General features: G+C 37.0%; 1 protein-coding gene across 3 annotated transcripts in view; it reads right to left on the bottom strand.

The window, feature by feature from the left end:
* NME7 (NME/NM23 family member 7) overlaps positions 1–13,737 on the bottom strand; it is a 320,527-nt gene that overhangs the window by 250,141 nt on the left and 56,649 nt on the right. For all 3 annotated transcript variants that reach the window (XM_027610183.1, XM_027610182.2, XM_027610181.1), the window contains exons 4-6: positions 7,401–7,511; positions 2,925–2,975; positions 1,456–1,663 (exon numbers count right to left, since the gene is read on the bottom strand). In XM_027610183.1, coding sequence (XP_027465984.1) covers positions 1,456–1,663; positions 2,925–2,975; positions 7,401–7,511 — 370 coding nt within the window. The remainder of the gene's footprint in view (positions 1–1,455; positions 1,664–2,924; positions 2,976–7,400; positions 7,512–13,737) is intronic.

The following is a 13,737-nucleotide window of genomic DNA, read 5'->3' as shown; positions in this document are numbered from 1 at the left end:
CTCATATTCTACATTGAATCTGGAAGGAACTCTTGTTCATTTGACCTTCAACCATTTAAACGTATTTTAAAATGTATCTATATACTCTTACTGCTACCACCCTGGTCTAAGCCAACATCTCCCTGGATTATTGTTAACAGCCTCTTAACTGGGCTCCCTGTTGCTACTCTTGTCCTCTATAGTCTATTCTCAAAGCAGAAACCAGTGTGGCCCTTTTAAATGCCAAGTCAAACATGTCAGTCCTCCACTTAAAACCCTTCAAGGGCTCCCAGGCTACAAGACTATGTGATATCTCTCCTGATTATTTCTGTGACCTCATCAGCTCCTCCTTCCCTCACTCCCATCCAACTACACTGTCTTCTTTCCTGTTAATTGAATGAGCCAAGCAGAAATACACTATTCAAAGAATAGCAAGATGGTCAGTATACCTGGGACACAGTGAATAAGGGAGAGACTGGTTGGAGATAAAGTCGGAGAGACAGAAGGGAATCAGATCAGGTTAGAGCTCTGGAGGCTACAATAAAGACTTGTGATTCTTTTAAAAAGGGATAAAAAGTCACTGAAGAGTCTTTAATAATTGAATTGTTAATCTGATTTGTTTTTAAAAGATCACTCTTGGCCTAGTTAATGTTACATGAGCAAGGTAAAATTTTTATAAATTGAGTGTAAGAGGAGAAGGAAGAGGAAAGGAGAATTAGGAGGCTTTTGCAGTAGTCCAAACAAAATAGAACAGTGACCTAGCCCACAACAATCAGATTCGAGGTCTAATTTGAAGGGAGAACTGAAAGGATCTATTGATGGAGCTGCCAGAAAAAGAAAAATTCAATTATTAAAAAACTGCCTAATATTATTTTAATGAAAGCATGACCAGACTAAAAGCCACCTTATGTTAGCTGAGAAACGTGTTTTGATGCTAAGAATAAACTTGCAACTTCATCAAATCAACATCACCATAACCAGTATAATACCTTATTTATATGGATTTAAAACAAGAAGTAATGGTAGGAGGCATAAAAACTTTTTCTTAAACACTAGCTCCAAATGGGAAAAAGAAAAGGATGTTAAACTTGAAGATGGCATTAGATCTGAGCCAAAAACAAAATATATGAAATGATGCTTCTTTATGAATATTTACTATCCATCAACTGGTCTCACATGAAGTCAGTAATTCAAACATTAATGAGACTGAATAATTTAAGTGGCTTTGGAACATAAACCGGGATGATGAGTATTTTAACTGGAGAAAACTTATCTTGGCCATGACAAGGTTACCAGTTCACAAAAGAGACATATTACCGAACCACTGTTTAATCCTAGGCAAAGGGGCAAGGTTTTCTCTACTCTTAGATCAGCTGTAGAAACTGTCCCAAGTCAGCAGTGACAGAAATGCTTTACTCTGACACAAAACATTTAACAAAACAAAAACAGAATTAAAATATTTTTAAAACCCCTTACTCTGGCAGCAGAAGCAAAAGAATCGGGGCCATGAGCTGCATTTCTTATGCCATCGGTTCCAAAGAGGGCTCTCAGGCTTCCAGGAGCATCCGAACGAGCCATCCCGGAGTTTGCAGGTCCAAGCAATCTTTTCCACTCACATATGGCATCATCTCTTAAAATCTCCATGGCGATAGTAGGACCACTTGTAATAAACTGGATCAGTTCACTACAGAACAAGTAAAAGCTTGATTTGCTTCATTTTTCTGTCAACCTACGTATCTCTGTTAATAAGAATATATTACAATTGGAGTACTTCAACACACATATGAGTATTATGATCTCAGAACTATTGGATATAGTGAATTCTGCATGGGCAAAATAAAATTTTCATAAATTGAGTGTCTTGTGGTAGCCTGAATCACTACAAAACACTAGTGTTGTCAAATCATTTACTGTTGGCAAAAAAAAAAAAAAAAATTAGTGTTTCATTGAATTTAAGACTACTTCATTGATTTAAAATGCATATTATTGACCAATTGATTATTGCTTCTCCCATTGCTCTGAAAGGTACAGAAGGATCTTCCTTTTTATTTTAATGTGGTTTACCACTGCATTCAAATAAAATTTCATAATATAGAAAATGATGAGAGTGCTCTTATGTTTACAGCTAGAATTTATTTTTGTGTAGATTAGAATTCAAAGGATGACAGTAAACTTTCAGTCAATAAACAATGAGTTGATCTAGTGATAAAGAAAAAACAGAAATTAACAGGCCTTGAAAAAATATCCTCTAATTACTATAAAAGCTACTCTGGGATATTCTTATCTCAAGTTATTAAAGCATACACACAGGTTCTTAATTAAAAATCCAGCACTGAGTCACAGTAGCCCAAGCCATGAAAAGCAGCAGCTCATTTCCCTTTGCCACTAGTTTGTTATACATATACTAACATATACTATTTCAAGGAACAAAAGTATTAGTTAATAAGGGTTCTGTGAACATTGTTTTATGTATACAAGAATGCCAAGAGCACAACAAAAACACTCAACACAGGGGTGCCTGGCTGGCTCAGTCAGAAGAGCTAAGAGTTTGAGTCCCATGTTGGGTGTAGAGATTACTCAAGTAAAAATCTTAAAAACCTTTAAAAATCTTAAAAACCTTTTAAAAAATACTCAACATAAAATATAATTATCACTCTTTTAATCTACTGAAATCTAAAAAGAAAGCTATACCTTTTCTAATTTAAGCAAATCATCCTATTTGCTCCTGATTAAAGTTTAAGATTTTTAATGATAAAAATTCTAATCTAATAAAAGGACAGAAAAAAACAATTCTTATAAAATAGTTCTCTACAGTTGCAAGATGTTGCTATGATCCTTTTGACAGATGCTTTCCATGTCACAAATTTCTGAATTGTAAAACTACAATTCTTTAGTTTTGGGGATATCCTCCATTGTAAACCACTTGCCCCAAATTCAGCACCTACTTTAAAAAGGGCCTTGACTGATGGTCTATATGAAAATCCATTGCATCTTTCCTGTCAAATAAGCAAAATGACAACAGTTAAGAATTATATTTAAAAAATTATTTTACTAAAATATTTTAGCTTTCATTAATAAAATAAAGATGAAATCCTCTTTTGATCTGTATGTAAACTGATTAATGACTTTTCACCAAATATTCTGCTCAAATCCTCCCACTTTTCAAATTTTTTGCTACCTGAATATCTCTTAAGATATAAAATTACAATGAATTTAAGAGCAATATTTACTTTTCTGCTCATGTTCATATCTACTATCTTACTTTGCACCACCATCTTTAACATTCTTGAAACAAAGTTTAACATTTGACCAATAAGAATTATTTGTTCTTTTTTCTTTAAATTTTTTATTGTTATGTTAATCACCATACATTACATCATTAGTTTTGGATGTAGTGTTCCATGATTCATTGTTTGTGCATAACACCCAGTGCTCCACGCAGAACGTGCCCTCTTTAATACCCATCACCAGGCTAACCCATCCCCCCACCCCCCTCCCCTCTAGAACCCTCAGTTTGTTTTTCAGAGTCCATCGTCTCTCATGGTTCGTCTCCCCCTCCGATTTACTCCCCTTCATTCTTCCCCTCCTGCTATCTTCTTCTTCTTTATATTTTTTTCTTAACATATATTGCATTATTTGTTTCAGAGGTACAGATCTGTGATTCAACAGTCTTGCACAATTCACAGCGCTCACCATAGCACATACCCTCCCCCAATGTCTATCACCCAGCCACCCCATCCCTCCCACCCCACCCCCACTCCAGCAACCCTCCGTTTGTTTCCTGAGATTAAGAATTCCTCATATCAGTGAGGTCATATGATACATGTCTTTCTCTGATTGAGTTATTTCACTCAGCATAACACCCTCCAGTTCTATCCACGTCATTGCAAATGGCAAGATCTCATTCCTAAGAATTATTTGTTCTTTAGAGTTCAAATAAGTTACATAAAAAAATGCAAAGCCACCTTCAAATTCAGAATTTGTCACTTTCTTCTTCAGGTTTTAAACTTGAACGGGTAGGCTAGAATTTTAATTTAATAGTTATAGTTTTCTCTCTTAGATCTTATGTTTTAAAATCTGCTTGACAAGTTAAGCATATCAATGTATTCTTATTGGTTATTAATATATTCAAAACTAATGCTTTAACTGACATCACCCAAAAAAGGGGGCAATATGGAGATATTCAGAATTTATTAAGGGCAATAGGGATTTACGTTATGAATTTATATTCCCACTAAAGAGTATCTACAGAGCCACTGAAAAGATAATGGACTTCAAATTGATTAGCTAAAAAGTCTAAACAATTCTTTATTTTAATCAAGTCAGGTATCTCTCAAACCTGGACAGTTTTAAAGGCTTTAACTGAGTTCACAGTATGTGACAAGATTATCAACATCAACAGAATCATCCTACTCTGGTTAGTGAACATGTCTATGGTGTGTAATAAAAATCAGAACGAACTCTCAAAAAAAAAGATCAACTACTTTTCAAAACATCAAAGAAATTAAAGTGTCCTCTAGCAAAGGATTATCCTTTTGGGCATTATAATTTAGTATGCAATGTTTTAAGATCTTATGGGCCTACTACAAAATGAATTCACATAATAAGGCATATATATATCAGGGCATACTCTTATTCAAACCAAATGTACTGAGATATTTTCTTTGGTTATAAAGAGATTACGAAAGTATACTATGAAATATGATAAATAAAATTCATCCCAAGAAATGAGAGGGGGAAGAAAACTCATCTTTCTAGAACTTATTATGCCAGCATTAAATTACTTTATTTTTCACAATAATATATTAAAATAGGTATGAATACCTATATTTTACATATGAAAATAAGGAAGTTCAGCATGATTACATAACTTGGACAGGGGGGTTTGAAACCATATCTCTGGCTGCAAATCTCTGTTTATGTCCTTTCTGTTACCAACTGCAGAGGGTCAGGAGACGAATTCACAAAAATGAAATGGATATATTATAGCCTAAAGTGAGGTAAAACTGGATGTGTGGAAAAACTCATGTGGGAGCATTCTAAAAGAGTTAGCAGCAAGACGACTAAAACAACCAATTCTAAACATTTCAACACAACTGAGCTACTAAAAAAGAAAAAACCATAATCTTTACTATTGATGAAAAGAAAAATCTTAATTACTAAAAGTGTTTCATTGTTTCCTTCTTACATGTCACTGACCCCATTGTTATTTCTATTCAACATCCAAAATTGAAACCAAGATGAGTTTATGAATTTTTCCCATCATCCTTACCTAATGCATCCCGTAAAAAGTTGAGACGGAGAGAAATATTAACAAGTGAATCCCCACTTAAAGGAGGTTCTGTTATTGCTTTGTTATGTCTTCCTGGGTTTTTATAAGGAAATCATTCTCCCACAAAGATTTATCACTAATGCTTTCCTGAGATATTTGCTAGTGCCCACCTTGAATCAGGCACTAATCTAAGAACTAGGAAGTACAAAGTCAGATGGAACACAGCTGCTGTCTTTCAGATACTGTCATGATGGAAGAACTTACATTTGAGCAAACAAGTTTAGCAATGATTTAAGCACTAGGAGACACTCCTCCACAGGTCTCTGGTACTCCTAGCCTGTCTCACTGGGTACGCCAAGAATGCAAGGACCCAACTGCCCTTCATCCTAGCCTTTTCTCAGTTATGTTTACAGGGAGCAACTTTGAGAGATGAGGTCATGTCTCTCTTCAGCACAGAGAGCAGCCTTGTGTACCACTTGCTAATGAAACAGTGGATAACGCAAGTTCAGTGCTCCTCAGCTATGATGCAATCAACTGTGTATACAACATACACTTGGATCCATATCATATTATGCCCACAAGACATGGAGGCAAAGAGCACCAGTATAAGCATGATGCTCATGCTGCTTGCTGTACCATAATAAAGTCTTTTGTCTCTAATCCAGATGTTCCATATCTTCTGCCTAGCATCCATGAAAGAGTAAAAGACTAACTTACTAGCTTTTAAGTTGGGCAAAATCCAAGACTTGAGAGTAAAACTAACAGAGATCTATGAGGTGCTGTAAAAAAATTTAAGGAAGCAGTTTGCTTGGGCATCTTTATCTTGGGGAGTTTGATGCCAAATTTATCAAGCATTAGCAGTGGAGAGGACATATACTGCAGAGGACGTAAACAACTTTTAATCTCACTAAAACTACTCAAAGTCATTTCTCCAGAATTCAGTCCCATTACCTGCTGTGAGAGCAAGCATTCTTGATACATACAGAAATAAGATAAATTTAACTACTTACAAAGGGTCATGACCTGAGTTTCACTAAACAATAATATCACTAGTATTAATGCTCCTAACAACAATAGCTACCATTTATATATACTTACTATGTCCTGGGGTTTTTCAAACTAATGGCATACATTAAACTCACGGAACCCTCATAGCAACTTTATGATACAGATGGTTATAATCTCCATTTTGCTGATGAAGAAAATGAAGTAGAGAGTAAATTATTCAGAGTCACACACCTAGTAAGTGTTGCACTTATATGCAATCTGGCACTAGATTCTGTGCTCTGAAACATAAGCCTCCTGCCTTTCTAGGAAAAAAAAAAAAAAGAAGACCTTACATGGGAAAAATTCACATTAAATATATGTCTTTGTTGGGGTAAAATTGAAGGTGTTTTGTTAAGGCTTCTAGGGATCAGACTTATCAAAGCTGTGTTGAATATCTACTGCTATCCATTATCCTTGTTCTCACAGAGCCAAAAATGCAACTGTCCCATAAAATATATACATACTCAGGAACAGCAGTGAAAAGACACCTAACCAAAAATAAACAAAAAAACCCCAATGGAGTAACGTAAGAACACCACCAGGAGCAGCTTTAATGCTGTATTAATAACCCTACCTATAGGTAAGTCCCGCTTTCACTAAATAACTTAGAAACTATCTGGTCAGACACAATGGACTGCTTTTCAGGGTAGTAAATAGGCATATTTACCAATTATATACACTGGAGGAGATAAATGTAACCATTTCCAAATGCATCACTTTTGGAAATCCCAACAGTAACACTCCCTTGTCAAATAGAAATACTCAAACATTCGTTTCCTTTTCTACAATTTTTATATAGTGTTTAAGAAGAAGAGATTACAATTATCAGGCATTGGTGTTATAAAAGCCAATGGGGTTAAGGAAGACAATAAATAATGGGGCAGGTACAATGTGACAATTCCCACTTGCTTAGAGTTCAATCATTATTGATGAATCTAATTACCTGGTGTCTTACTATTTTCTCATTCTAATAAGACTACTATTCTATCCTTTGCCACTCAGTGAGAGGTTTTTATTTTAAACAATGACACTGAAAGATAAAAGATGATTAAAAAAAAACAAGTACTAGACTTTATATAACTGAAAATGATCAACAAATTACCTTGAAAGCATCATCATTTTGAGTTTGGTTATAGTAAATCCGGCTTTGTTTATCATTTCAATTATTTCTCCAGCTTTTGATATTGCATCTGGTTTAATCAGAGCCAATGTTCTGTACAGATATAAAGAATTACATTGAAAATAAAAATAGTTCAGTTTTTACTTACAATTCCCAAGCAGTAGTTTCCTCAAACATCAAAACAAATTATAAAAAGTATATTAAAGTTCTCTTGAAAAAACTTATACAAAGTAATCTTTCTATTTTTCCCAGGGAAATAAAAATTAGGTACCCAATCAAAAAATAATAATAAAAGCTTAAGGGGGAAAAAAGTTAAAATTGTCATGTTTAATATGTCCTAATTAATGCAGGAAAGGAAAAATTCTTACTCTACCCTTCAAGCAGTTCCAACTGGACTAAGAATTAAATTTACATGAGACAGATTAACAGGAGAAAAAGCCAAAGTTTTACTACATGTACATGGAGGCCCAATAATGGAAACTGAGACACAAATAAATGACCGAACTGGCTGTTTTTATACTTCCTAGACAAAGAGACAATAAATTTGTGAGGGATTGACAGGATAAAGAAAACAGATGTGGGGAGCCTGGCTGGTCAATTTAGTAAAGCATGTGACTCTTGATCTCAGAATTGTGAGTTCAAGCCCCACACTGGGTGTAGAGATCCCTTAAAATATTAAAAAAAAAATGTTTAGAAGCTTTAATTAGTAAATAATTCTAAACAGAATTTGGACTGAGGTAGTAGGTTAGAAAGAAAGTAACAGGTTTGTTTCTAAAGCTTGGTTGACTTTAAAGTTTCTCTCTCTGGTGATAAGGACATCTTTTTTACTTCTTAGTACTATGGGAGATTTATTTCCCACGTCCAGGGGGACAGAAGAGAGTGAGTGTCTTTGCACTGGCTGTTCAAGTAACTTTTATTTTAAATAATTAATACGTCAAAGTGGCACATTTTGGGGCACCCTGCTCTTGGCCTCCACATTAGAAAACACCAGTCTTTAAAATTTATATTTCTTAGAACATATTTCATAAAAACATATTTCATAAAAGAGGACAAATCTTTAAAAAAATGCATTTAATATATTATGAAGTTGATTTTTGGTCTCCTGGACTTTAACAAATGTATGCTAAGCAGTCAGTTCATCATCACTGATTTGGAAGTAAATTCTTCTTTTAACACTCAAGCATAGCACAAGGGATGCACAAAGAACCAAATGTCTTCTTGCCTGGCAGCATATACGGATAGCAAGCACCATGCTTTTATTTATTTATTTTAAATTTTATTTTTTTATCTTATGTTAGTCACCATACATCATTAGTTTTTGATGTAGTGATCCATGATTGTTTTTTGTTTTGTTTTTTAAAGATTTTATTTATTTATTTGACAGAGAGAGACACAGCAAGAAAGGAAACACAAGCAGGGGGAGTGGAGAGGGAGAAACAGGCTTCCTGCGGAGCAGAGAGCCTGATGCGGGGCTTGATCCCAGGACCCTGGGACCATGACCTGAGCTGAAGGTGGACGCTTAATGACTGAGCCACCCAGGCGCCCCCCTTGATTCATTGTTTTTGTAACAACACCCAATGCTCCATGCAGTATGTGCCCTCCTTAATACCCATCACCTGGCTAACCCATTAAAACCCTCAGTTTGTTTCTCAGAGTCCATCGTCTCTCATGGTTCATCTCTCCCTCCGATTTCCCCCCCTTCATTTTTCCGTTCCTTCTCCTAATGTCCTCCGTGCTATTCCTTATGTTCCACAAATAAGTGAAACCACATGATAACTGACTTTCTCTGCTTGACTTATTTCACTTAGCATAATCTCTCCAGTCCCCTCCATGTTGATGTACAAGTTGGGTATTCATCCTTTCTGATGGCTGAGTAATATTCCATTGTATGTATGGACCACATCTTCTCTATCCATTCATCTGTGGAAGGGCAACTTTTAAAATCACACTTTCCTCTAAGAGAACACACAGGAGCAAAGCACTCTCCCCGCTCTGAAGCCACAAAATTAGATTTTTGGAGATGGAGATCACCTGAATGCCCTCATTTTACTGATGAGGTAACTAGGCCCAAAGAGTCACACCAAGGTCATAAAGCTGGTCAGTGGCAACTCCAGGACAGAACACCCAGCTCACAAGACTCCCAGGGCTGCACTCTTTCCACACTAAGTATCATAATCACAAAATCCTCAAGAGTACTACTTGCAAGTATCAGATAACAATCAGATGAGTTGGAGCAACTCAGTTTAGAGGACATGCAAAATTATGATAAAGAACTGCCATCACTTTCCCTTCTTCAGTTTCAGTTGCTCGGACACACTGGCATTAATTCAAGGAATCCATCTCAGAAGCATGGCTGGCCTCTTCATAGCTGGCTTTTTTCACGCACAAGACAGGCTTGACTGAGGATATGACAAAGATATAATAATTCAAATACCCTTACTTACCACTGCAGGTAACTCATTGTTGGCTTTTAAAACTTTTATTTTATTTTTTAAATTTTATTTTATTATGTTATGTTAGTCACCATACATCATTAGTGTTTGATGTGGTGATCCATGGTTCATTGTTTTCATATAACACCCAGTGCTCCATGCGGTACGTGCCCTCAACACCCACCACTGGGCCAACCCATCCCCCCACCCCCATACCCTCCAAAACCCTCAGTCTGTTTCTCGGAGTCCACAGTCTCTCATAGTTCATCTCTCCCTCTGATTCCTCCCCTTCATTTTTTCCATTCCTTCTAATGTCCTCCATGTTATTCCTTATGTTCCACAAATAAGTGAAACCATATGATAATTGACTTATTTCACTTAGCATAATCTCCTCCAGTCCCATCCATATTGATGTAAAAGTTGGGTATTCATCCTTTCTGATGGCTGAGTAATATTCCATTGTATATATGGACCACATCTTCTTTATCCATTCATCTGTTGAAGGGCATCTCGGCTCTTTCCACAGTTTGGCTATTGCGGACATTGCTACTATGAACATCGGGGTGCATATGGCCCTTCTTTTCACTACATCTGTGTCTGTGGGGTAAAAACCCAAGTAGTGCAATTGCTGGGTCAAAGGGTAGCTCTATTTTTAATTTTTTGAGGAAACTCCACACTGTTTTCCAAAGTGGCTGTACCAACTTGCATTCCCACCAACAGCCTAAGAGGGATCCCCTTTCTCCACAACCTCTCCAACATTTGTTGTTTCTTGCCTGGTCAATTTTTGCCATTCTAACTGGTGTAAGGTGGTATCTCAATGTGGTTTTGATTTGAATTTCCCTGATGGCTAATGAAGATGAATGTTTTTTCATGTGTCTGTTAGCCACTTGTATGTCTTCTTTGGAGAAGTGTCTGTTCATGTCTTCTGCCCATTTTTTGACTCGATCAGTTGTGTTTTGGGTGTTGAGTTTGAGAAGTTCTTTATAGATCTTGGATACCAGTCCTTTATCTGTAGTGTCATTTGCAAAAATCTTCTCCCATTCTGTGGGTTGCCTCTTTGTTTTATTGACTGTTTCCTTTGCTGTGCAGAAGCTCTTTATCTTGATGAAGTCCCAAAAGTTCATTTTTGCTTTTGTTTCCCTAGTCTTTGGAGATGTACCTTGAAAGAAGTTGCTGTGGCCAATGTCAAAGAGGTTACTGCCTATGTTCTCCTCTAGGATTTGGATGGATTCTGGTCTCACATTGAGGTCTTTCATGCATTTTGAGTTTATCATTGTGTATGGTGTTAGAGAATGGTCGAGTTTCATTCTTCTGTATATAGCTGTCCAATTTTCCCAGCACTATTTATTAACAAGACTGTCTTTCTTCCATTGCATATTTTTTCTTGCTTTGTTGAAGATTATTTGTCCATAGAGTTGAGGGTCCATATCTGGGCTCTCTATTCTGTTCCATTGGTCTATATGTCTGTTTTTGTGCCAGTACCATTCTGTCTTGGTGATCACTGCTTTGTAATATAACTTTTAAATAATAAAAATTGTTCATCTTAGCCAGTTTATTACAAGCTATACCAGACAATCCTTTCCTTTATTTTGAAGCAAATGAGTTGTTGATAGTATTTTATATTGTATGGCTTCATCGAAGAGACAATTAAAATTCTTCACTTTTTAACTCATGTTATAACACATTATACTCATATTATACTTATATACAATTAAAACTCTTAACTTTTCAACTCACATTATAACACATTATATTCATATTATAAGCCAAACTAACCCATAAATTATTTATGCTAAACTCTGGAAGAAACTTTGTGAACCACAGCTCTTAAAGAAAATATAAAACACATCAGCAGTCATCAATTTCTATGAACAAGAACCAACGTGGAAAATACAAAACTGACAAAACTAATTTTGTCACCCCTAATTTAAAATGCAATTTCATTTTAGCTTTAAATGCCTGCAGGAGGTAAGGGGCTGATAACTGGGAGTAATTACTCTAAATAAATTTGCCTATCATCTCACTGCTTAACTGTTCAGTAGATAATTAAAATATATTCTGTACAGAAAATAAGACAGGCATGAGGAATCACATGTGTCATTTAAAAGTGACGACAGCACATAAACAAAAGGACCATAAAAACATATTAATAGTGCCACTGTTCTCTGTTGTCGCATAACAAACTGCAACAACACTCTAACCTGTCAGAAGGGTTAACATGCTCCAAGGTTCTGCACTCCTCGTTTGCTGACCTAAGTCCCTTGGGCTGTAGCAGGACTAACCTACTTTCCCAGAGATTTGCAGACCAATGGCCTTGAGAAGTGAAGGACCAGACTTTCCCAGAAGATAAGGCCTGACCACATTTGAAAACAGCTGCCACCGATGCCAGCAAGTCTGTTCAGGGTCAGGTCTCATGTCGACACATAACTAATGGCTTGTGCACCTGCTTCTCCTACATGTCACCCCAACCATTTCCGCGCCTTCCCCTTTAAAACCCCATAGCTTCGCCTGGACAGGAAAGATGGGCTTTGAGACATTAGTCCACCATCTTCCCAGGTTGCCAGCTTCCTAAATAAAGCAACCTCTTCTTTCCCACCATCACTTGTCTCTGAAGCATTGACTTTTGATTGGCGAGCAGCCAAACTTGAGTTGAGAACCTGTTCTCTGTGCAGGAACAAAACCACCCCAAAATGTAGTGGCTTAAAACAGAAATTTCTTAAGATTCTGTAGTGGGAGTGGTTTCACCAGGGATCACTCACACAGCTGTGTGTGGCTAGCGGGTCAGCTGGGACAGCTAGGCTTCTTTTTCCTTGCAGGCTCACATCCTTAGGCGGTCACCCCAGGCTTCTTCGTAGGCAGCCACATACAGTCCAATGTGCACACACTTATCAAGCATTCCCTTGAGACACATTTGCTGATGTCCCTTTGGACAATGCAAGTCCCATGGTCAAGTCCAGAGTCAACGTGAGAAGGGACTGGCCAAGGAAATGGATCCCAAGAGATGTGATTCACTGGGAGCCACCGCTGTGAGGACCTACCACATAGTAACCCTCTCACCATGCATTGAGCATGCCCTGTAGGATGCAGCAGGAGATGCTCTCTCAAATGAAATATAAAGATATATATATATATATATATATAAAACCGTTCTTTTACAGTACAACTTCTTAGCCATGGAGAGTGAGAAAATAGTTTGGCCAGCCTCTGCCAAACTCAGAACACAGAATTCTGCAAAATAACAGGGCTATGCAAAAAAATATGTTCTCCATAAACCAACAGGCTGCGGGCAAAAATTGCAGCAAATATGCCCAGGATAAAGACGCTGTATAACAAACATCCTAGACAGCGCAGTGCTATAGACTCTCTGAATGCTATCCACCTAAAGGAATAGATTTGTAAAACTTTTTTTTTAAGATTTTATTTATTTATTCGAGAGAGAGAGAATGAGAGATAGAGAGCATGAGGGGGGGGAGGGTCAGAGGGAGAAGCAGACTCCCCGCTGAGCAGGGAGTCCGATGTGGGACTCGATCCCGGGACTCCAGGATCATGACCTGAGCGGAAGGCAGTCGCCCAACCAACTGAGCCACCCAGGCGCCCCAGATTTGTAAAACTAATCTATATTAATTTATGTAAATATTTCAAAAGTTACGCATATTGGCCTTAAGCATATAAAAACTGATTCTAAAACATCAACACAAAGCTAAATTTGCGATTTCTTTTATGTTTTCTTTACAAGCGTGAAGCCTGTGTTTGCCCCAAGGAAATTAGGAAAATAGTCTCAGATAAGGCATCTGTGGTTTCGAGGGAACCTCACTGAGCCAGAGCTTTCCCGACCGGCAACAATGGCAAAGTTATTCAGAGCAACCCTTCCACTGAAAACTAAAAAC

The sequence above is a fragment of the Zalophus californianus genome, chromosome 10, assembly GCF_009762305.2.
Source record: "Zalophus californianus isolate mZalCal1 chromosome 10, mZalCal1.pri.v2, whole genome shotgun sequence".
Classification (NCBI taxonomy): Eukaryota; Metazoa; Chordata; class Mammalia; order Carnivora; family Otariidae; genus Zalophus; species Zalophus californianus.
The sequence above is the reverse complement of the archived record's forward strand: the minus strand, read 5'-3'. Positions and strand labels throughout refer to the sequence as shown.